The sequence below is a fragment of the Schistocerca gregaria genome, chromosome 11, assembly GCF_023897955.1.
Source record: "Schistocerca gregaria isolate iqSchGreg1 chromosome 11, iqSchGreg1.2, whole genome shotgun sequence".
Lineage (NCBI taxonomy): Eukaryota > Metazoa > Arthropoda > Insecta > Orthoptera > Acrididae > Schistocerca > Schistocerca gregaria.
In genome coordinates, this window is record NC_064930.1 from 56,959,431 (window position 1) to 56,985,861 (window position 26,431).

Here is a 26,431-nt window from a genome sequence, read left to right on the forward strand (position 1 = left end):
TTTGAGTTTTTTCAGAGTCTCACAGTACCTGCCAGCGTTAACTGTGGTCCCAGCGATTCGACTCTGACGACGAGGTGAAGGAAGAGGTCCGTAACTGTATGAACGGCATGGCGGCGAGCTGGTATGACATGGGCATACAAAAACTGCCACTGCGTCTACAGAAATGCATCGACAGAAATTGTGATTATGTCGAAAAATAGCTAAATGTTGAAGCTGTAAATTGATGTAAACCACTGTAGAAATAAAGACGTCTAAGTACTTATAAAAAAAATAGATCTTACTTTTGGAATTGCCCTCGTACAACAGTAATATTTTAACTAGTGGAACTGTGGTCAACAAAGACCATTTCTCATTTGTTTTACATTTCTAATGAGAGAATAACAAAATAAACTCATTAAAAAATCTCAATGCTGATTTCTGATTTTCGTTCTCAGGATAAGATATTTCGTCGTTGCAGTGTGCACTGTAAAAGTTCAACAGTTCTTTCTGGTTTGCTAGTGATAAACATGGCTAGTGTTTAAGGCGAAGTAATGCACGGCAAACGTTTTCCACAGTCTTTCCTCTTTTGAATACTTCAATATTTTCCCACCCTTCTGTTCCAGGATAAGAGTTTTTGATAACTGTTTGAGACGGACAAGAACGAGTCACTCTTATAGTACTGCATTTGGCATTCTTGGACACTTCCATTGACAACAGTGTTTCAACAGCATCCTTAAAATAAAAAAAGTCAATTTTATGCATCTTAATGATATGGAATGGGTTTCTAGCCTTAGCTGACTCCCCTGCCTTGTGTAAATCTTGCAGAACAAAGACTTTGACACGGGCTCTTTGAAGTCCAGGGTAAGGACTGCTTGGCAGAAAGACCACGCATCTTCTACCAAAATGGAAGACAAAAGTAAGGTTCTGTGTTCAAATGTTATTTTGCAGAGGAAAATCAAGGATAAAAGTTACCATTGTTCACAGCTGTATTTATTTTATTTCCATTACTAAATTAGTTATTTAACTATGTGGCTAGGTGCTGTCCCTGATGCTGCAGTTGACAAGGTAACCTAAAGGTGACCACACATGTAACTGCATGCTTGACAAGAACGCATCCATAAGTGTGCCTACAGAAACAATTTCAGCACATGTTGCGTAAATTTGTGCAAACATCAGGATTATACAAATATCTTGATGCTGTACGAAATTATGGTTAAGCCTATTTTAGATGACGACATTGAGTTGCGCCACTCGTTGCGTGGAATGAGTTGACGCAAGTAGTTTCATATTTGACTATAGACACTGCGAAACCAGTATACACTTCAGTTTCGTCGTTTTGTGGGCCCCTGAGTCGTGTCTGAAATGAAAGTTTAGGCAGCTGCACGTCTCACGAGTTGTGGTGGAGTTAAAGCTTGTTGCGTGGAATCGCTGCATAAGAAAAAAAATAAGAAACGTGTTTAGATTCGTGACTGGATGAAGAAAAGACGTCAGCTCGGTTGCTCAGCAACCTTGCTGAAATAATTTATAACGGCAGATCCAAGAAGTTCTTTTTATTATCTTAGAATGTCACCAGAACTGTTCACGGTTCTTCTAAATAGAGTTAATTATGCGATAAGGAATGAAAAACTGTCCCCAGAACTGTAATTACGTATCATATTGCATGTATGACAATCGAGAACACTTGGCATGGTATAAGATAACGGTTGTAGTTGGTGATGACGCTATTTCATTAACACCCATTGTTGTTAACAATAACAGTAATGATTATTAACGTTATCAACAATAATTATTCGAAGCAGGCCGCATTAAGAAGAGAATGGTTCGCAAACTACTCTCTTGAAGTTCTGCAGAAGTTGGCGCTCTGTGTAGGACTACGAACTGCCGCAGCAGTGCTTTGTCTGGACAAGGAACGGCCCAGGTCTTCAGATAATGCCATAAAAGTATATTCAAAGATGGCTAGACAGTATAGCAGAGCCATCAAGAGGAAGCTGTTGGACGATTCTGATGATACAAGCTAAGGAGCAGGCTTGTACTGAAGTAAAAACTTTGAAGCTAATTTCCCCGTAACTTTAGTGTTTTCGTGTATAAGGTACATTTTCTCAAGGCCTATTATAGTAGAAAGATGAAATTTTCTGTAGTTGTTCCTTAAGACCTTCTAATATATCTGAATTAAAAGATATGTGGAATTATTTTGTGTTAATGGATGTAAGTTTTAAAGTACTTGTTAAAATGTATAACTTTTTTTAACATTTACATAAGATAAAATATCTGAAAAACTATACATTATTTTTTTCAAAATTAATAATTCAGCATAAAAGCACAACATATGTCTGCATTCTGTGAAAAAACCAAGAGTATCGTCCAAATAACAAATGAGAGAATGTTCCTAACTTTTAGCTCAATTTAACATTGTAAGCATAGGGCGTTCCGTATACCCTTAACAGAGAGTTGGGCAACTCAAACGATGGGATTTTAGTCTTGTAAATGAGAGTATTGCCACAGCTAGAATTACACTTGCTTGTATTTTTCCTAATTCACTTGTATATGTGCTCCTAACTCAATAAATTTTGCCCTGCAGCTCAGATACTGTCAAACCATCTATGTTATGATCGCACATGACGGTCTCAGCGGCAGCTAGATATTGCTTATTTTTGTAATCGGCATCACTGAAATCCCACAAAAACCTATGCAAAGCACAGATATCCAAAAAGCGAACATTATTCTCCGTTCCCAGCTTCATATTTCAGTTTGTCTACACTCCACGAACACACATAACCTCAAAACTCGTGCAACTAGTGTCGCCAAGTTGGAACACGCCGGAAATGTTTAGTTTCACTAACGTGTTGTGCAAACGCGCGGCGCGCATACGCAGTGGCCGGTAGCGCAGTTGCGTGCAACCTACTGTCATCGTCTAAACTAGGCTTTATGCACACTTGTGCAAGCATTCGGGCGTAAGCATTGTTGAGCATGTATACAAAGAACAGGCAGGCTTGTGCAAGCATTCGTCAGTGACTTGATGTAACTCTCCTTTGGTCTGCTAAATTAAATGCATAAGGAAGATAGGGTTTAATGTTCTGTCAACGTCAAGGTGGTTAGAGATGGAGCACAAACTCTGATTGTATCAAGGATGGGGAAGGAAATTGGCCGTGCCCTTTCACAGAAACCATTCTCTAATTTCCTGAAGCGATTTAGGGAAACGACGGTAAACCTAAATCAGGGCGGCCGGAGGTATGTTTGAACCGATGTGCTGACCACTGCATCACGTCACTCTGTATGTTAAATTACTTTCCTCACAAAGACTCTGCTGTAATTAGGGCAAGTTAAAGAATAAAATATTACCATACATCTTCTAATATTGAATTCCAATCGTTTCTGAAATGATCCCATGCATCTTGATCTGACAACTGTTTTCTTTCAAAAACCACTTATAATGGATCAAATCAAACAATTTCCTGTTCAAAGTCTGTTAATTCTCATTGTGGAGCCATAATCACTTCGGAAACCGTTTCACATAAATCACGTGAGTATAAATGACAGCTCCATCAATGTGCTGCCCTTTTATACCTTGTATGCGTGATATTACCACCATCAGTATATGTGCATAATGCTCTCCCATTGCTTTTGTCAAGTCAGCGTATTTTTGTTTCTTAAACCACTCTTTGCTCCAGTTATGTTTCCTGTTTCATTAGTCTTCTTCTTCTTGTTCTTGTTTTAACAAAAGCAAAAATGCTGCGGAAACCAGTGCATCATTGCCTGGGCTCAACATTTTCTGTGAGCAAACTGATGCTTGTACAAGTGTGCTCTGGCCGTGTGGAGACGCAAGGAATTTGTGCACAGTTGTGCAAGCACTCGTGTTTCTGCACATTTGTAAAGAATGCTTATGCATGCGTGCTCTTCAAGTGTGTAGTTCTGTGTCTGGCCGCCTTGAAGGAGTTGTGTACCACCTGCATGTAAATCGTGTAAACTACACTATTGGCCATTATAATTGCTGCACCACAAAGATGAGGTGATACAGACGCGAAATTTAACCGACAGGAAGAAGATGCTGTGATATGCAGATGATTAGCTTTTCGTAGCGTTCACACAAGGTTGGCGCCGATAGCGACACCTACGACGTGCTGACATGAGGAAAGTTTCCAACCGATTTCTCGTACACAAACAGCAGTTGACCAGCGTTGCCTCGTGAAACGTTGTTGTGATGCCTCGTGTAAGCAGGAGAAATGCGTACCATCACGTTTCCGACTTTGATAAAGGTCGGATTGTAGCCTATCGCGATTGCGGTTTATCCTATCAGGACATTGCTGCTCGCGTTGGTCGAGATCCAGTGACTGTTAGCAGAATATGGAAAACGTTTGCAGCAGCACGGACTATCAGCTCGGAGACCGTGGCTGCGGTTGCCCTTGACGCTGCGTCACAGACAGGAGCGCCTGCGGTGGTGTACTCGACGACGAACCTGGGTGCACAAATGGCAAAACGTCATTTTTTCGGATGAATCCAGGTTCTGTTTACAGCATCACGATGGTCGCATCCGTGTTTGGCGACACCGCGGTGAACGCACATTGAAAGCGTGTATTCGTCATCGCCATACTGGCTTATCACCCGACGTGATGGTACGGGATGCCATTGGTTACACGTCTCGGTCACCTCTTGTTCGCATTGACTGCACTTGGAACACTGGACGTTATGTCTCAGATGTGCTACGACCCGTGGCTCTACCCCCCATTCGATCCCTGCGAAACCCTACATTTCAGCAGGATAATGCACGACCGCTTGTTGCAGGTGCTGTACGGGCCTTTCTGGATACAGAAAATGTTCGACTGCTGCCCTGGCCAGCACATTCTCCAGATCTCTCACCAATTGAAAACGTCTGGTCAATGGTGGCCGAAAACTGGCTCGTCACAATACGCCAGTTACTACTCTCGATGAACTGTGGTATCGTGTTGAAGCTGCATGGGCAGCTGTACCTGTAACGCCATCCAAGCTCTGTTTGAACTGAATACGCAGGCGTGTCAACGCCGTTATTACGGCCAGAGGTGGTTGTTCTGGGTACTGATTTCTCAGGATCTATGGACGCAAATTGCGTGAAAATGTAATGACATGCCAGTTCTAGTATAATATATTTGTGTAATGAATACCCGTGTATCATCTGCATTTCTGCTTGGTGTAGCAATTTTAATGGCCAGTAGCGTGTGTTCTGTGTGGTATCTTGTTTTAACTGGTTGTGTACCACATTCTCGGGGGCGTAATTTGGGGACCAGCCCACCATTCGCTTAAAGTGTCGTGGGACTCTGCCTAAAAACCACAGCTCTGTTGGCAGGTGTGCCAGCTTGAGATCGTTAATTTGCCGCGCCCATTTGATCTGGGTCTGGCTCACCTGCCAGTTTTGCAGCCTTTAGTTGGAGTCACGAACGACGGTGGTCGAGTTTAGGCTTGTTCTGCGCACGAACATGACGCGTTTTCTGACAGCCAGTGAGTGTTTAGTAGTGTTCTGAGGCTTCAGGTCTGAGTGCCGTACCTAATGTGAGCATCAAACGTGATTGTAGCGAATTGTTTAGTCAGTTTATATTTCATTTGTTGCAAATTGATGTTGCTGATGGTGGTGGTAAGTGATTTATTCTGTATAAGCAAGGGATTGATATAATTCGCAGTATATATGCTTTCTTGAAGCAAAAGAAAATGCATGCACATACTGCAACTGTCACTTAGAATCGTCAGCAATGCAGTCCCCTAGTATGCGTCGACATGCGCGAACCGCCATCGTCCGTGGATCAGAGTTTAGTGCACTGCACATTGTGCTGGGTGAGCAGGTCCTCACCAACTCGTGTTTTATATACACTGCAGGAAAAAAAAATGCAACATCTCAAGGACAAGGTCATTTTATTGACGGATGAGGTGATGGTGCATCAGTGTCAGTTCAGAGCAGATGAAACACACACCACAGTAAGGGGCACCCAAACAGTCACATCAGTATCAATGACAGCAGAGCAGACGTAAATTCTCACATGTAAAAAATTGTAAAGATGCCAAGTGGCATCCTATGACAGACTGTCCTGAGCATCTTCTGCCTCTGGCTGCTGTATGGCAACAGTCCTGAGAGAACAAGTAAATTTCCACTTTGTGTTCCATACACGTACTGTTGGGAAGAGATCCCTATGTCTTTCGGGACAGGATAGTCGTTGTACAGTGTGAAGGGAATGTTGCATTATGGCAGCTGTTTGTGGACGTGCATTGTACTGCTGAAAAAGCGCTTCAATACATTGTTAAAGAAATGTCACTAGCACAGGCATAACGGCCTTTGGAATGTAGCAGGCAGTGGTCGCTTTACCCTGCACAAACACCAAATGTGAACACGAGTTGTAGCTGATGGCTTCCACACCCTGAAGCCTGGGTTGGGGTCTGTGTGTTGTGGCAGAATGCACTCCAGACAGCAGCTCTCCGATGTACACATATACATCCGTCACTCACATCGGAGCACTGGTCGCTTTTCCCTGCATAAATACCAAATGCGAACACGAGTTGTAGCTGATGGCTTCCACACATATATACATCCGTCACTCACACAGGAGCACTGGTCGCTTTACCCTGCATAAACACCAAATGCGAACACTAGTTTTAGCTGATGGCTTCCACACCCTGAAGCCTGGGTTGAGTCTGTGTGTTGTGGCACAATGCACTCCAGACTAGGCTGCCCAGCAGGTCTCCGACGTACACATATTTGTCCGTCACTCACACCGGAGCAGAACCTACTGAAGATGACAGAGCACCACTCCATTCTCGTGTTGACTCTTTCACGACCCCAGACCACAGAGTCGGTGGTAGCCGGGCCACACGTGCAATTGGTCTTAATACTGCGCAAGCAGACAGCTTACAACAGTCCGTGATGCCTCAGCAGGTGCGACACGTGCCCAGATTTCTAACTTCGACGATGTCGGGTCTGCCTCCGCCATCCCCACAGTGTGTCCTCCTCGCCGTGCGTCATTACCGAGTCCATGTCTGGAAACTCATCTGACGATATGAGAATGTTCCACGCACCACAGCTTAAAACAGCGACACATCGCCGATACTATTCTTCACGTAGCTCAGGGTTCAGAGGTACGGGGGTCACTCCAAAAGAAATGTACAATATTTTTTTAATCGATCTTTTACTCTATATGTTTGAAAGTTTTACAGTGTGTAGATACATCCTTTAGGAACAATATGTTCATTTCACATAATGTCCATCCATCTCAACTGCCTTATGCCATCTTGGAACTAGCACCTGTATACCCGCACGGTAAAATTCTGGACCAACCTGCTGGAGCCACTGTTTGGTAGCGTGCACAAGGGAATCATCATCTTCAAACCTTGTTCCACCCCTCTTTCAGTTTCCCAAAGAGATGATAGTCACATGGAGCCATGTCAGGACTGTAAGGCAGGTGTTTCAGTGTTGTCCGTCCGAGTTTTGTGAACGCTTCCACGCTTTTTTGACTGACATGTGACCTTGCATTGCCGTGCAACAGCAAAACGTCCTGCTTTTGCCGATGTGGTCGAACACCACTCATTCGAGCTGGAAGTTTCTTCAGTGTCATCAGATATGCATCAGAATTTATGGTGGTTCCACTTGGCACGCTGTCCACAAGCGAGAGTCCTTTGGAATCGAAAAACACCGTAGCCATAACTTTTCCATCAGAAGGTGTGGTTTTGAATTTTTTTTTTCCTTGGGTGAATTTGCACGATGCCACTCCATTGATTGCCTCTTCGTCTCTGATGAAATATGATGGAACCACATTTCATCACCTGTCACAATTCTTCCAAGAAATTCACATCCACCATTCTCGTACTATTCCAAAAGTTCGCTGCACACCGTTTTTCTTGTTTCTTTGTGAGCCACTGTCAACATCCTGGAAACCCACCTGTAACAAACCTTTTTTAACGCCAACACTTTGAGTATTCTGCAAACATTTCGTTCCCCTATCCCAACGTAGCGTGACAATTCGTTCACTGTGACGCGTCTGTCAGCAGTCACCAATTCGTTAACTCCCTGCACTTTGTCTGGAGCGTGTGCAGTACGAGGCCTGCCGCTGCGAGGACAATCCTCAATATTGCCGTGCCCGCTTTCGTCACGTAACCTGCTCGCCCACCGACCGACTGTACTGCGATCGACTGCAGCATCTCCGTACACCTTTTTCAACCTCTTGCGGATGTTTCCCACTGTCTCGTTTTCACAGCACAGGAATTCTATGACAGCGCGTTGCTTTTGACGAACGTCAAGTGTAGCAGCCATCTTGAAGACATGCTGTGACCGCGCCACTCACGGGAACAGGTTGAACTAAGTTTGAAAACAGGCGGGAAGGATGTACCTGCACACTGTAAAACTTTCACACATGTAGAATGAAAACTGTATTTTTACAAAAAAAAAGTGTGAATTTCTTTTGGAGTGACCCTCGCAGTTTACAGGAACATTCTGGCTTACAGAAACAGTTTGTCGACTGATGGTCATGTTGGGTTTGCTTACGTTTGTGCAGGATGTAGTGAACAGCACTTCTCGCCAGACGGCTGCAGTGTTGCCACCGCAGAATTGGTAGCCATCTCTCGCGCTCCGCTCCTGCACCTAAGAGTTGTTCCTCATTTGTAGCGACTCCTTGTGCGCTCTAAAAGTTTTTGACCGGTGCTGTCCTCGCCATCCTTTTGTGATGGCCATTCGAGAGTCCTCGTCCTCAAATAATATGGTCGGTGGCCTTCGTACAGATCCTGGGACGTGTCGGAATCCCGGGAATTGTACTTGCCGACAGTTTTACCAAAGGGGCTATTCGTGAACCGAGTCTGGAGATAGCCATATCGGAATCTTATCTTCGATTAATATTTTGCTGCAGAGTTTTTGGGCTCCGGATTATGGAACGGTGCTCCCTGACTGTGCCAGACAAGTTACATACAGTATAGGAGATGACGACTGTATGGCAGTTCTCCACTCCGTTGTCATTTGCCGGTTCTGCATCAGCCGTACTCGGCTGACTCACGGTCACCTCCTATGTCGCGAGGACCCCCCTGTCTCACTGTGCTCCACACTGGACTGTGGGCTACATCTTGTTGGACTGTCCAAATTTAGCCACCATGAGACAGACTTAGGTGACAGTGTGTCACCTCAATGCCTCATCTAGTTTTAAGTTTCGTTCAAGATGGGGGTTTTTATCACCCATTCTAAAGGTGCACATTGTCCATCTTTCCCAGACCTTGACCCTACCTGCATTTTAACTCTTTCTTGCTCCCTCTGGTGCTGTCTGTTCGACTTGTTCATCATTTCACCATCTGTGTTTCTCTTGCCTGGCGGTTTTAGACTGGAGTTTTTAGTGTGCTGCAGACTGGCTGGCTCATCCCTTTTTTATTCTTGCAGTCAGCCAGCCCAGGCCATCCGCTACACTACTGGCTGTTAAAATTGCTAGACCAAGAAGAAATGCAGATGATGCACGGGTATTCATTGGATAAATATATTATACTACAACTGACATGTCATTACATTTTCCAATTTGGGTGCATAGATCCTGATAAATCAGTATCCAGAACAACTGCCTCTGGCCGTAATAACGACCTTGATACGCCTGGGCATTGAGTTAAAGAGAGCTCATATGGCATGTACAGGTACAGCTGCCCATGCAGCTTCAGCACTATACCACAGTTCATCAAGAGTAGTGACTCGCATATTGTGACGAGCCAGTTGCTCGGCCACCATTGACCAGGCACCATTGACCACGCGTTTTCACTTTGTGTGAGATCTGGAGAATGTGCTGGCCAGGGCAGCAGTCGAACATTTTCTGTATCCAGAAAGGCACGTACAGGACCTGCAACATGCGGTTGTGCATTATCTTGCTCAAATGTAGGGTTTCGCAGGGATCTAATGAAGGGTAGAGCCACGGGTCGTAACACCTCTGAAATGTAACGTCTACTGTTCAATGTGCAGTCAATGCGAACAAGAGTCGACCGAGACGTGTAACTACTGGCACTCCATACCATCATGCCAGGTGATACAGCAGTATGACAATGACAAATACACGCTTACAATGTGCGTTCACTGCGATGTCGCCAAACACGGATGCGACCATCGTGATGCTGTAAACAGAACCTGGATTCATCCAAAAAAATGACGTTTTGCCATTCGTGCACACAGGTTCGCCATTGAGTACACCATCGCAGACGCTCCTGTCTGTGATGCAGCATCAAGGGTAACCGCAGCCGTGGACTCCGAGCTGATAGTCCGTGCTCCTGCAAATGTCATCGAACTGTTCGTGCAGACGGTTGTTGTCTTGCAGACGTCCCCGTCTGTTGACTAAGGGATCGGGACGTGGCTGCACGATCCATTACAGCTGTGCGGATAAGATGCCTGTCATCTCGACTGTTTGATACGAGGCCTTTGGGATCCAGCACGGCATTCCGTATTACCCTACTGAACCTATCGATTCCATATTCTGCTAACAGTCATTGGATCTCGACCAATGCGAGTAGCAATGTCCCGATACAATAAACTGCAATCGCAATAGGCTACAATCTGAGCTTTATCAAAGTTGGAAACGTGATGGTACGAATTTCTCCTCCTTGCATGAGGCATCACAACCAAATTTCACCAGGCAACTCTGGTCAACTGCTGTTTGTGTATGAGAAATCGGTTGGAAACTTTTCTCATGTCAGCACGTTGTAGGTGTCGGCACCAGAGCCAACCTTGTGTGAATGGTATGAAAAGCTAATCGTTTGCATATTACAGCATCTTATTCCTGTCATATAAATATCGCGTCTGTAGCACGTCATCTTCATGGTGTAGCAAATTTAATGGCCAGTAGTGTATATTGTTTTAACATCTTTTAGCACTTTCTTCCTTTTAGTTCATGTTTTCACATTTGGCGTGCTTGTTTCGTGTTCTCCTTCAGTGTGACTACATGTTTAGTTTCACATATATTGTTCCTTCTCCAGATTTCAAGCAATAGGATTTTTGTGGTATGTGGTTTTTGTCCAGGAACTGTGTGACTGTCCGAAAAGGGACTGATAACCAAACAGTTTAGTACCTTTAATCCGCAAACCAACCAACCAACCAGTGACTGATACATTGCGCCTAACACATGCTGTAATCCATCAGTACACCCATCCAGCTTTCTGCAGGCCCACAGTGTGACTGTTAGAATGGCTGAAGCTATTCAGCAGGAGAACACTCAGAGCAGCTCAGTTGTAGCCAAAAATTAATGTTGCAGACACTGTACACCTATAAATCCAGTGCAGTTGCTGCCTGCGTTGACAAAATAGAGGGCACGCCTCTGGAGCACCATCTGATTGCTGGCAACCCTGGCGAATAAATCACTGACACTACAATCCTTCCATACGCACACATTATACACTGGTGGCAGTAAATGCAGTTGATTGGCGACTCCATGGAGTGTTTTGTGCACCACGACCAAATAGTGGGTAGAATTGGAAGGAGAATCAGCATTGGTCGTATTTTTTTTCTTTATTTATTTATTTTTTGTTTTGTTTTATTCTCCGTAAAATCGATTTCCGGTCACTTAGTGACCATCCTCAGTGCTGTAATATACAATAAAATTGGTAGGCACTGGTATCAACAAGCTTAGCGATTACAGAGAATAAAACAAAAAACAAAAAATACAACCAATGCTGATTCTCCTTCCAATTCTATACTAAATGCAGCTATTTAGACTGCAGCATTTTTTTAATGTAATGTTTTAGAACTTCACTTTGCCCCCACCCCTTTTGGATACTCGGATACATTCCTGTGAATGCTCATCCTGGTCAGAGCATTTCGAATAATGTGTTCTTCTTCCTTGCAGGACATTTTCATGCACGTGTCAAACCGGCTAGATTTCGGCCACCTGGTGGACCCGGACACGTTCGACACGTCGAAGACGAACCCGGAGGTGTACCAGATCTTCGAGAACAGGTGGGATTGGGAGCAGCGCTACATCCACGCCAACTACACCGAGAACTTCAACCCCAACAACACGGCCCAGCAGGTGAGGCCAGGCATTGCTGTGGTACCAAGTTTCTGTAACTGTTTCTGTTATTTATTTATATTCTCTTTGCTGGGAAAAACATTTAATTCAAATAACTCCCTTACAGGTCTTAATTGGTAGTAGATTCCCTGCAGCTATTGATTAATACATATATTATATATACATATACATACACATATACATATATATTATAATACATATATTATATATATATTACATGTCATATGATATGAACCCAAATAAAATACACTTTTGGTGGCCTGGGGGCCAAAGTCGACCTGTATTCCGGGCCAGAAGTGGGTAGTTCTAGTTAAGTTTGTTGACAGGCCACACTCTGAGAGCAGTGTCTGCAGCAACTGATAGGATGTGTCGGAGAAGTGTCGTGTGATACTGGGGGATGTGAGTGGAGTGTGAGTTGAAGTGGTGTGCGTGCTCACTGCATCTGGCCCCTGAACCGTATACACGGCATAAACTCGGTCGAGTACGGGACAGAGGGCAGGTTATTATACACTGTACAACACCCTCAGTGACACTGTAGCGAGATGGAAGAACTTCTCTGGGCGGTATCACTAACCCGGTGTCTCGTTGCTTCCGTAATTCCCTCGTCACACAGTAGTAGCACTCGGTCGCCAGGTTCCCTGTAGGAAAAAGGATCCTGCTGAAGTGGAGTGTTTAGGGATGCCTGTTGGTAATTGTCAACAACGTTCGCACCGTACTTGTTTTAATGCAGCAATTGCTTTGTCACACCGGCACAGAATCATCATTTGCAATATGGCGGCTCTGGACTATGCTGTTATATTCGACCCTTTATTGACATTAACACCTTTCTCAGTTTCCGTAATCGTGATACACACCGCCCACGACATGTGGCATTCACTGATAACTAACCTTCACTTTATCTCATGTTTAACAGCTGGAATATTTTCTCCTCACCGTTCTAACTCCTGATGGACAAAAGAAACCCCACCTTTCTTCCTCAGCCAATAAGGACACTTCACTCGTTTCCTGCACATAGGTATATATATATATATATATATATATATATATATATATATATATATATATATATATATATATAAAACAAAGATTCCAAGACTTACCAAGCGGGAAAGCGCCGGCAGACAGGCACATGAACAAAACACACAAACACACACACAGAATTACGAGCTTTCGCAACTGGCAGTTGCTTCGTCAGGAAAGAGGGAAGCAGAGGGAAAAATGAAAGGATGTGGGTTTTAAGGGAGAGGGTAAGGAGTCATTCCAATCCCGGGAGCGGAAAGACTTCCCTTAGGGGAAAAAAAGGACTTGCCTTTAAATATGTCTGCTTGTGTCTGTGTATGTGCGGATGGATATTTGTGTGTGTGTGTGTGTGTGTGTGTGTGTGTGTGTGTGTGTGTGTGTGTGTGTGTGTGTGCGAGTGTACACCTGTCCTTTTTTTCCCCTAAGGGAAGTCTTTCCGCTCCCGGGATTGGAATGACTCCTTACCCTCTCCCTTAAAACCCACATCCTTTCATTTTTCCCTCTCCTTCCCCCTTTCCTGACGAAGCAACTGCCAGTTGCGAAAGCTCGTAATTCTGTGTGTGTGTTTGTGTGTTTTGTTCATGTGCCTGTCTGCCGGCGCTTTCCCGCTTGGTAAGTCTTGGAATCTTTGTTTTAATATATTTTTCCCATGTGGAAGTTTCTTTCTGTTTTATTCACATCATCATATATATATATATATATATATATATATATATATATATATATATATAAAAGAAAAAAGATGCTTTAACTCACCAAACAAGAAAGCACTGGTATGTTGATAGACACAATAAAATAAAAAACACACACACACACACACACACACAAATTGCAAGTTTTCGCAACCCAAGGTTGCTTCATCAGGAAAGAGGGAAGGAGAGGGAAAGGCAAAAGGATATAGGTTTTAAGGGAGAGGGTAAGAGGATAAGGAGTCATTCCAATCCCGGGAGCATAAAGACTTACCTTAGGGGGAAAAAAGGACAGGTGTACACTCTCACACACACACACATATCCATCCGCACATACACAGACACAAGCAGACAGATCCACCTAGCAACAGCGATCTGAACGCCAATTGGCTGAAAGTTATATAATGCTCCTTGCTGACACTTAGTTGTCAAATGTACATGAAGCCTGGCGGCTACTGAGCATTCCCGATCACATAAATGTGCGTAATACGTGACTTAAACACGTGAAGGGAATGCACGTATGCATTACGACTGTCTATTACTGTTGACCTTTTAAACTTTTGTAAATGTTTTACCAGATTGTAGACAATATTGTATTACGTGTTCATGCACAGTATGAGGATTTTCTTCTTATATACATGCTGCTTGCCAATTTTAATTATTTTTAGTAAGGATAGTATGAGGAACAGAAGTTGGAGCTTCACTTCTATAACCCATAGCTTTTACTAGCTAGATAGCAGTTTCTGAGAGGTGCCAGTCAGGTGTACACAGCGGCTTGGTGCACAGGCTGGGAAATACATGCGACAGTAATGTAATGAGACTGAAGTGAAAAAAAATGTTGCTTACCGTTTTAGTCAAGTTTAGTGTTGTCTCCTTCAATGTAATTCCCTTCTGATTGCACACCCTTTCTCTAGCGCTTCTGCCATTGATGGTAACATTTCTGGAACTCGTCTTCTGAGATATCCTCCAAAACCCTCGTCACAGCTTCTTGGACATCTTGTGTTGTTTGAAAATGGTGTCCCCTGACCTCCGTTTTGACTCTCGGAAACAGAAAAAAGTCGCACGGAGCGATATCTGGTAAATAACTGTGGTAGTACTGATATTTGTTTTGAGGTTAAAAATTTCTGTAGTGACAGAGCAGTATGGGATGGCGCATTATTGTGATGCAGAATCCAATTATCAGCAATTTTGGCACAGACACGAAAAACTCTCTTATGAGGTCTTTCTAAAAATTCTTTGTTGTAATATTGGTTAACTGTTTGTCCAGGAGGCACTCACTCTTTATGAACAATTCCCTTGGAATCAAAGAAGGACACAAGCATTCATTTCACTTTTGACTTCGACATGCGAGGCTTTTTGGTCTGGGTGATCTCTTTGAGCATCTTTGCAAACTTTGACATTTTGTCTCTGTTTCGCACAAAAAAAAAAAAAAAAAAAAAAAAACAACTTTCATCACCAGTGATAACACTGTTCAACAATTCTGGATCGATTTCCGTTTGTTCTAACAGATCGGCTGCCACATTTTTCTGTGTTTCTCGCTGTTGTGGTATGAGATTTTCGGGGACCATTTTTGCACAAATCTTTCTCATACCAAGATCTTCAGTTATTATTAGACAAACCGTTTCTCGATTGATGTTCAGTTCTTCTGCAATCATTTTTACAGATAATCTTCAATCAGATCGTACAAGTTCACGCCCCCTGGCCAAGTTGACATCCGTCCGTGAGGTTGACAGTCGTCAACTGCGGCCTTAATCTTCAACATTCGTTCTGCCTTCACTACACATTTTATGCCAACGAAAAACTTGAGCTCTTCACATAACCTTCTGAAGATTGCCCTAAGTTGTCGGCGCATAGTCACCCAATTTAACGCAAAAAGAAATGGCATACCATTGTGCAATATTATGTGGTACCATTTCCGTGACGAGAGACAAAAACATGTTAAACTTATTACAGCACAACTCACAACTGAGCAGTTGCATCGATGTGCTGCTTGGACTAGAAGCAACATATAGACAGAGGTCAAAGATATTGTGCCTACACAAGCCTGCAGGGTTGCCACATCTTGCAAAGAAAATCAGTCTCATTACTTTATTGTCACACCTCGTAACATTATATGTTGCTTTTATGTTATATTTCAATGTTGTCAAGTGTATGTCGCACATCATGTTTTGTAACTGTTATACACTAAGTGTGTCCGGAAAGTAAGAACTGTTTCATTTTACCGCTACCGCAGCATTAATGTCACAGTCGTATCTCAAAATGTTTAAGAGATTCCCTGAGCTGCTGACTGTGAAGCTTGTCCTGTAATATGGTTTTTGAATGCCGAGAGTGTTTAAGTCAGCTTGTAGAGATTTATGGTGAAAGTGTAATAACTTATCTAATAGTGAGGAAGTGGGAAGACAATTCAGTGTTCTTGACAAAGCATGTAGAGGATGGCCTCCAGACAGTTCAAAACAAGAATGCTTTGTGACGAGTTTCCACAAATTTCAAAAACTGTTTTGCTAGAGATTTGTCACATATTGCTTAAATTTTCGCAAATTGTGTTCCCTTTGGGTTCCACAATACGTGAAGTTGCCCATAAAATGAAGTAACTTGGCACTGCTGTGACATTTCTTACGCAATACAGTACTGAAGGAGATGAATTCTTAAACAGAATTGTGACTGGTGATGAAACTTGGGTGTGTCGTATCGCTCCAGAATCAAAACGACAGTTGACAGAGTAGAGGCAGTCTCGATCCCCCAAAAAACAAAAATTCAAAATAATGTTGTCAGTACAAAAAAAGGAAAAAAAAAACACATGCGCTGTGTTCTGGGAGAGATACGACATTCTGGTTATAAGTTAAAAAAAAAAAAGTGGAATGTGCAATCGAGACATTGTGTTGCTTCTTGACATTACTCATCCCCATTCTGCTCGTGTCACCCAAACAGTTCGATCACCCGCTGTACAGTCTCGATCTCACGTCTTCTGACTGCCAGTCGTTCTTGAACTTGAAGCATGATTTTGGAGGGAGGCATTTAGACAACAACAATGACGCAAAAGTAGTGTTCAGCAGTGCCTGCGTTCATTGGAGGCATCTCTCTGTGAAGAGCGCACAGAAAAATTGGTTTCGCAGTATGACGAATGTCTGAAAATGGTTGCAACTATGTTGAATACTAGGTTAAGAAATGCTCTTTTTTGTAAAAATAAATTGTTGGAAAATTATTCATGAGCTCTTTTCCCCAAAATGAAACTTAGTTTCTGGACATGCCTCACATTGCAGAGCCTTTGCCTGAGGATGGTCTGAAAGATCAACATTAGTAAAAAGAATAAAAAATTTAAAAAAATTATTGCTATATAGACTGCTGCTTTGAAGCCAGAACTTATTAGCATTCCTGCATGGTTAAGATAGTGTTGTTTATTTGTTCTGAGTAATGGCTACTTCCTCTTACCCATTTCTTAATTTTCAAAATTTAATTGTTATTAATAAAGACAAAAATTCCATATTGTAACATACTTTGTATAAATTTTCAGTTCTCTGAGACTGAAGATGCGTGTGTGTGTGTGTGTGTGTGTGTGTGTGTATTTGTGTCTACTGCTGACAAAGGCCTTAATGGCTGAAAGCTATAATTGTGTGAATCTTTTTGTTGTGCCTATCACGATTCAGCATCTCCACTATATGGTGAGTAGCAACTTTCCTTCTCTCGTATTGTTACATTCCATCCTGGATTTTCCATTGTTTGTGTAAATTTAATTCTACTACAAATGTGTTGCCAATAACATAGCTGCGAGTTGCAGTAAGATTACATTTCTCGGTTGTACTCATTACATAACTTGTATGCTTCTTCTGTTTTGCAGCCGTGTCCAGATGTCTACTGGTTCCCAATTGTGACGCCTCGTTTCTGCAAGGAGTTCATCGAGATCATGGAAACTTTTGGACAGTGGTCTGATGGTACCAACCATGTAAGTGAATATCACAATAAAATCTTCACAGCTTTCTTGTTGCATAAGATCACATTGTGAGTGCAACATTTTGGAAAGGCTAGTTTTACACTTACATTAGATTAGAAGTACTTTTTGTTCTAATAGAGCCATCGCGAAGGGATCCTCTAGACTGTAGAACATGTCAGAAAACAAGAATGCACAAAAAATGCTGACAAAGAAAAACAGATATGTAATTAGAGAGATTCGAGCGCGTGTGGAGGCTTTCCGGCAGTCATAGTTCCCGCGAACCGTATACGACTGGAACAGGAAAGGGAGGTAATGACAGTGGCACGTAAAGTGCCCTCCGCCACACACCGTTGGGTGGCTTGCGGAATATAAATGTAGATGTAGATGTAGCCAAGCGTCATCATATAAAAATAAAATTTCACAACATCGACTTTCATCTCATTAGTCCATTGAATCTGTACTTATGACAGATTGTACATAATACATTATTTGGTATTGCTAATAACATGTACACATTTGTTGATTCTGCTAAGAAATTCATTAAAGAGTTGGAGATGGCAATCAATAAATCCTATAGGCTCCTCTCAAATTGAACTTTATTAGTAGTTGAACTTCTTACAGCAGCTGCCAAGTTATTGAAAATTTGCGTTTCTGAATAATGAACAACTTGTCTGGAGCAAAGTAAGTGACTTTAAATGTTTGTGAAGATTATTCATATTTCTGGTGCTCATTCCATGATTTGTGATGTTGGTTTGAAAAAGGGTAACATTTCTATCCCACACATTCCTGATAAAAGCTTGACGATGGATCTTCTTGAGCAGTTGGAAATTTTCTTTCACAAATGAGAGCCACCTCACAAAATCCCCAACGAAAAAACTGAATCACTACGTGCACTGGAAAGTGAAGAGTGGAGTTAACTTCCCAACAGCGTGCCATTTGAATGGCCATAATTACAGCACAAAAATCCCCAAATTCTCTGTGTTTTGCTTCATCATTTCCTGCCAAGCCTGCGAAGAAGCCACGTTGCTGAATTTGTCTCTCAAATATGCTATTCAATCACAAAAAATAGACTTCCATTCAAAAGAGTAATGGCTGCACAGTGTTCATTATTGAAGTAGCAAAGATGCTTCAGTCTTTGCTTCATAAGTCTTTAGTCATAAATTCTCACATTGAAAAGGGACTAAATATTTTTAATGAACAAAAGTAATAAATTTTGGGACAGTATAATGTAGCTGTATAAACACAAATGTCTGCTCGTCAGTTGGCGGCAGGAGAACATGTCCACAAAAGTACTGAAATATGAAAAATATGTAAAACTATGCCAACCGGTTGCATAGGTTTTCTATATACCTTGACCAGGTTTCGTCACCTCTAAGGGTGACCTCATCAGAAGGTAAGGTAATTACCTGTGTTTAGGATCTTCTTTCTGATGTCTTTGTACTTTGAGACAGCCTTTGATATATGCAAGCCTCATGAGCCAGCAGCTACTTCTGGCAGAAGGGCTGAAGGGGAAGGGAGGAGGGTGAAGAAAAAGAACTAGTGAGATTTAGGAAAAGGGGCATAGCTTAGAAAAGTCACCCAAAACTGTAGGTCAAGGGAGACTTGCCGAATGGGATGAGAAGAAAAAACTGATTGTTGGGGACGGCACTGGATGAGATTAGAATAATCAAAAACCAATATGAGGTTTGTCAAATCTCATCCAGTGCCGTCCCCAACAATCAGTCTTTCCTTCTCATCCCATTCGGCAAGTCTCCCTTGACCTGGGATTCTGGGTGACTTTTCCTAAACCTCGACAGTTCTTTCCCTTCATTCCTCTTCCTTCTGCTTTGAACCTTCTGCCCAAAGGAGGAGCCATTGGTTCCAAAAGCTTGCCAATTTCAATACCTGTATATGTGTGTTCTCCTGCCATCACCTGGTGAGTAGATTTTGTATCCATAAATATCGTTATAAAGTCACACAATACCAGAGAAGGAAAGTTGCTACTCACCATATAGCGGAGATGCCGAGTCGTGGTAGGCACAGCAAAAAGATTCACACAATTATAGCTTTCAGCCATTAAGGTCTCTGTCAGCAGTAGACACAAATACACACACACACTCACACAAACGCAACTTGCACACACACCTGCAGTCTCTGAGAGTTGAAACTTCACTGCGAACAGCAGCTCTGGTGCATGATGGGAGTGGCAATTGGGTGGGGGGTAAGGAGGAGGCAAAAGTGGGGAGGGGGGGGGGGGGAGAATAGTATGGTGGGGATGACGGGCAGTGAAGTGTTGCAGTTTAGGCGGAGGCCAGGAGAGAAAGGGGGGAGGGGGTAAGTAACGGAAAGGAGAGAAATAAGAGGAAGTAAAAAGAAATTAAAAGACTGGGTGTGGTAGTGAAATGACAGTTGTGTAGTCCTGAAATGGGAAAAGGGAGGGGGCTACATGGGTGAGAACAGTGACTAACGAAGGTTAAGGCCAGGAGGGTTACGGGAACGTAGGGTGTATGGCAGGGAAAGTTCCCACCTGCGCAATTCAGAAAAGCTGGTGTCGGTGGGAAGGATCCACATGGCAGAGGCTGTGAAGCAGTCATTGAGATGAGGGGTATCATGTTTGGCAGCGTGTTCAGCTACAGGGTGGTCCACTTGTTTCCTGGCCACAGTTTGTCAGTGGCCATTCATGTGGACAGACAGCTTATTGGTTGTCATGCCTACATAGAATGCAGCACAGTGGTTGCAGCTTAGCTTGTAAATCATGTGACTGGTTTCACAGGTAGCCCTGCTTTGAAAGGATAGGTAATGTTAGTGACCGGACTGGAGTAGGTGGTGGTAGGAGGATGTGTGGGACAGGTCTTGGATCTAGATCCGAAATGTGAAATGATTTGGGAACTTCACAGCGAACATAAATCTAGCCAAAACCTTGCAGACAAACAAAAATTACGCAAAGCAAAATGTAGTGCGAGGAGGGCTGTGCGAGAGGTGTTCAATGAATTCGATAGTAAAGTTCTATGTACTGACTTGGCAGAAAATCCTAAGAAATTTTGGTCCTATGTCAAAGCGGTAGGTGGATCAAAACAAAATGTCCAGACACTCTGTGACCAAACTGGTACTGAAACAGAGGATGACAGACTAAAGGCCGAAATACTAAATGTCTTTTTCCAAAGCTGTTTCACAGAGGAAGACTGCACTGTAGCTCCTTCTCTAGATTGTCGCACAGATGACAAAATGATACATATCGAAATAGACGACAGAGGGATAGAGAAACAATTAAAATCGCTCAAAAAGAGGAAAGGCCGCAGGACCTGATGGGATACCAGTTCGATTTTACACAGAGTACGTGAAGGAAGTTGCCCCCTTCATGCAGCGGTGTACCGTAGGCTCTAGAAGAGCGTAGCGTTCCAAAGGATTGGAAAAGAGTACAAGTCATCTCTGTTTTCAAGAAGGGACGTCGAACAGATGTGCAGAACTATAGACCTATATCTCTAACGTCGATCAGTTGTAGAGTTTTGGAACACGTATTATGTTCGAGTGTAATGACTTTTCTGGAGACTAGAAATCTACTCTGTAGGAATCAGCATGGGTTTCGAAAAAGACGGTGGTGTGAAACCCAGCTCGCGCTATTCGTCCACGAGACTCAGAGGGCCTTAGACACAGGTTCACAGGTAGATGCCGTGTTTCTTGACTTCCGCAAGGCGTTTGACACAGTTCCCCACAGTCGTTTAATGAACAAAGTAAGAGCATTTGGACTATCAGGTCAATTGTGTGATTGGATTGAGGAGTTCCCAGATAACAGAACGCAGCATGTCATTCTCAATGGAGAGAAGTCTTCCGAAGTAAGAGTGATTTCAGGTGTGCCCCAGGGGAGTGTCATAGGACCTTTGCTATTCACAATATACATAAATGACCTGTTGGATGACATCGGAAGTTCACTGAGGCTTTTTGCAGATGATGCTGTGGTGTATCGAGAGGTTGTAACAGTGGAAAATTGTACTGAAATGCAGGAGGATCTGCAGCGAATTGACGCATGGTGCACGGAATGGCAATTGAATCTCAATGTAGAGAAGTGTAATGTGCTGCGAATTCATAGAAAGATAGATCCCTTATCATTTAGCTACAAAATAGCAGCTCAGCAACTGGAAGTAGTTAATTCCATAAATTATCTGGCAGTATACATTAGGAGTGATTTAAATGGAATGGCCATATAAAATTAATCTTCGGTAAAGCAGATGCCATATTGAGATTCATTGGAAGAATCCTAAAGAAATGTAGTCCGAAAACAAAGGAAGTAGGTTAAAGTACACTTGTTCGCCCACTGCTTGAATACTGCTCAGCAGTGTGGGATCTGTACCAGATAGGGTTGATAGAAGGGATAGAGAAGATCCAACGGAGAGCAGCGCACTTCGTTACAGGATCATTTAGTAATCATGAAAGCGTTAGGGAGATGACAGATAAACTCCAGTGGAAGACTCTACAGGAGAGACGCTCAGAAGCCCGGTACGGGCTTTTGTTGAAGTTCCGAGAACATACCTTCACCGAGGAGTCGAGCAGTATATTGCTCCCTCCTACGTATATCTCGCGAAGAGACCGTGAGGATAAAATCAGAGAGATTAGAACCCACACAGAAGCATGCGGACAATCCTTCTTTCCACGAACAATACGAGACTGGAATAGAAGGGAGAACCGATAGAGGTGCTCAGGGTACCCTCCGCCACACACCGTCAGGTGGCTTGCGGAGTATGGATGTAGATGTAGATGTAGATCTATTACAGGGGTACAAGCCACGAGGTAAGGGATTGGGAGCAGGGGTCGTGTAAGGACAGACGAGTATATTGTGTAGGTTCCGTGGACGACGGTGGAATACCACGGTAGGAGGAGTGGGAAGGATAGTGGGTAGGACATTTCTCATTTCTGGGCAGGACTAGAGGTAATCGAAACCTTGGTGGAGAATGTAATTCCATTGGAAGGAGAAACAGCATTGGTCGTATTTTCTCGTTTTATTATCTGCAAAATCAATTTTTGGTCACTTAGTGACCATCCTCGGTGCTGTAATATACAATTAAAATTGTTAGGCACTGGTATCAACAAGCTTAGAGCGATCACATAATAATGCGGATAATAAAACAAAAAAATATTCCAGTTATCCTTTATCTGGTCGTGGTGCACAGAACACTCCATGGAGTCGCCAATCCATAGAATGTAATTCAGTTGCTCCAGTCCCGGATAGTACAGAATTATGAGGGGAATGCTCCTCTGTGGCCGGATGTGGTACTATTTGTTGTGCCTTTCGCGACTCGGCATCTCTGCTATATGGTGAGTAGCATCTTTCCTTCTCTGGTATTGTTACATTCCATCCCTGATTTTCCATTGTTTGATTTTTAACAAGTCAGACATTACTGGAGGTGGAAAAGTTGGCCCTTCCCTCCTGAATGGTCTGTACGTGTATCCTATTTCATTTCATCTGAATGAGTCATACTCAGAACTGTGAGAGGGAAGGAACACATTAAATTTCGGCTTTGGTGTAAACTAGAGGCTGTGCTTACTTTCCACATTGTGAGTGATTATAAATCTGAGCTAAGAATGATGTCCCCCGTTGTCAAGCCAGGAGTTAAGCTGTCGGCCGTGCGGTACTTTATTTAGCTGGCCAAATTGTGTCACGAACTCCTGAAACTTCCTTGTACTACCAGAGATAATGTGAGTCTCTGCGATGGAGGGGCATTGGTAATGCTGCTGATTCCACTAGAAGGCAAGTAACTAAGCTTGTTTCTCTGTAGCATGTATCTCAACGTGCAAAGCTTTCATCATCCAGCCAATAGATGATGTTGATGTTGTTTGGTTTGCAGGGTGCTCAACTGCGCGGCCATCAGCACCCGCACAAATTCCCAACCTCTGCTCAGTCCAAGCTCGCCACTTACATGAATGATGATGAAATGATGAGGACAACACAAACACCCAGTCGTCTGAAAAGGTGAAAATCCCTTGCCCCGCTGGGAATTGAACCGGAGACCCCGTTTAGCCAATAGAGTGCAGTTTTAAGACTTTGGAAACAAAGCCGGAGAGTAGCTCGGACCCCCACTTTGTGTCCCTTGCCCGGGTATAGGTGCGGCCACGATTTTCTCAAAGCATGAACCACTTATTGCTCAATAATTGGATTCATTTCGTATGAAAAGAATGTACTGATGTCTCGAGACCTGCCCCTTGGCTGGTGCTGCCTTCAGGTATCAATTTTGAAAACTGTTTCAAAAGAAATCTTAGCAAATGTAACAGCTGTTGTCGTGAATGGCTGAGTCAATGTGATTGTACTGACGTAATGTCACGCATGTACTCATTACATTCACAATTTGCTGTAATTCTATTACAGACACTTTATGTTTGTTGACCGACCAAATAACTTTGGAAGCTCAAGAGGAAGAAATTGCTCAATAATTCATCTCGCATTGTATTCTTGTGAGTATAATTATACGAGGCGTATTTTTTAAGTAAGTACCATTTTGAAATTAGAAAAAGATGTGCTAAGGTATCTCAATAATTTTATCTTTACGTGAGAGCCCGTACCTTAATCTACTTTTGTACATAACTTCCATCAAAATTGAGGCACTTATCATAACGCTGTACCACTTTTTGAATACGATCCTCATAGAAGTCTGCCGCCTGACTTCTTAACCACTGCATCACCACTGTTTTGACTTCATCATTGTCTGGAAGACACTGACCGCCCAGGTGTTTCTTCAAGTGCAGGAACAGACGGTAGTCACTGGGTGCAAGATTGGGGCTGTACGGAGGATGAGCTAGAGTTTCCCATTGAAAATATGTGATGAGATCTTTGGTCTGATTCGCCACATGCGGACGGGCATCGTCTTGCAGCAAAACGATGCCCTTGCTCAACGTCCGTAGACTGTTTCTTTGATTCTGCTTTGACATAGGCCACCAGTGTTTCATCGCTCGTAACAATTTGGCTTAAGAAATCATCACCGTCATTGTGGTACCACTCGAGGAAAGTCAGTGCACTGTCTAAACGTTTGGTTTTGTGCACATCTGTCAACATTTTCGGTACACAACGTGCGCACAATTTTCGGTAATTCGAGTGCTCGGTCACAACGCCATATGAGAAACAGTGGAGGAAATCGTAAAGCACCTGTTTTCTTTCACCTTATTGTCCACTTCCTGCAGCAAACTTTCATTAACGACTGAAGGCCATCCACTCCGTTGTTGATCGTGCACATTTGTGCGGCCGTCTTTAAATGCTCTCACCCACTTTCTTACCATTTCATCACTCATAATGTTTTCTCCGTAAACTGTACAGATCTCACGATGAATATCGATCGCATTTAGGCCTTTAGCACTAAGAAATCTAATAACAGCCTGTACTTCACAGTCGGCGGGACTCACGATTATCGGAGGCATCTTGAACACTCTGTACACAATGTAAACAAGGAAGAATCAGACTGTAATGGCGTCAGTGTGTAGATTAACGTACAGGATTTCATGTAAAAATAAAATTATTGAGATATCTTAGCACGTCTTTTTTTAAATTTCAAAACGGTACTTACTTAAAAAAACACGCCTTGTACTTCCTGTCAAAATTATTTTAAAATTTGTAATCTGTCAAAGAACTAAAGGAAATATGAAAAATATATCTTGAACCTTGGCCCTGCATATATTACTCTTGAAGATATATCAGTATGTGCCAATAATGTTTTAAATAACAGCATAAATGGCTAATTTCCTAGGCCCGATATTCGTCTATATGGCTATTGCCCAAAGTGTTAAACACACTGCTACATAGAGCTGAAACTGTTTCTGATGAAGGCCTCTTTTATTCTGAGATCAGATACCTGAAAACGTACGGGAATGGGAAATACTGGTAGAACGTGAATAACTTAGGAGCAAAGATAACAACTCACTGAACAGTAGAGGCGATGAGCCGATGGCAGACACACAAAAAAGATGGGAAACTTGCTAGCTTTCAGATTAATTTTTTTCTAGCTGGAGAGAAAAACACTCACACTCACAGATACACACACTTGTACAACTGCTTTGCATGTGAGAGGCGTGAAGGGGGGTGGGAGTGTTACATGCGTTCTCTAGCTGGAAGAATAATTTGTGTGATTGCTAGTTATTTTCCCATCTTGTTGATGTGCCTGTCAGTCACTCGACACCTCTGCTATTTGGTGAGTTTTTACCTGAATGAGATGTTAAGTTAAGCAGCACTAGAAAGAGGGGGGTGGGAGAAGAGGGGAAGAGAGTGAGAGGAGAAGGGGGGAGGGAGAGAGAGAGAGAGAGAGAGAGAGAGAGAGAGAGAGAGAGAGAGAGAGAGACCATCACGAGAAGACAATGAACCCATAGCATTCACTCCTTTCTTTAGAGCTAAAAGAAATAAAAATAGGCAGAGTCCAGGGACAGACACAATATTCACTCCATTTTATGACCAACCAAGAAAATTAAAGACATACTGTGCCCAGTAAAAAGCCTTGGTCTGAGCGTTGCAGGTACATTGACCAGTCAATATGTACAATTTCGTGATGCTGCACAGAGCACCTACACCACATTAAATATTGCAATTTTTACAAAACTATTGTTGCTGAACACAGTACCACAAAACTTATATATAAGATTATGTTTGATGAAATGAAAATATTATCCCAGGCACCTATCTACTAGCCATTCAACCATCAAGTAAGCTTTCGTGATCAGAATGTCCCACATCATCTTAACTGGGGCAATAGCTCAATGTGGTGCATGGAAATGGGTGCTCAATGCTGAAAGGTTACAGAGAAATGAACTGAGTCATCCAACAAACCATCTGATGAAATCAGTTTTGCTATTAATTGTTCCTCGGTCACAAATGTGAC

At 42.8% G+C, this 26,431-nt stretch overlaps 1 protein-coding gene across 3 annotated transcripts in view; it reads left to right on the forward strand.

Annotated features, from left to right (window-relative positions):
- Nucleotides 1-26,431, forward strand: part of LOC126295284 (procollagen-lysine,2-oxoglutarate 5-dioxygenase) — a 508,510-nt gene that overhangs the window by 447,990 nt on the left and 34,089 nt on the right. For all 3 annotated transcript variants that reach the window (XM_049987713.1, XM_049987714.1, XM_049987715.1), the window contains 2 exons: nucleotides 11,784-11,966; nucleotides 17,511-17,615. In XM_049987713.1, the coding sequence (XP_049843670.1) occupies nucleotides 11,784-11,966; nucleotides 17,511-17,615 (288 nt within the window). The remainder of the gene's footprint in view (nucleotides 1-11,783; nucleotides 11,967-17,510; nucleotides 17,616-26,431) is intronic.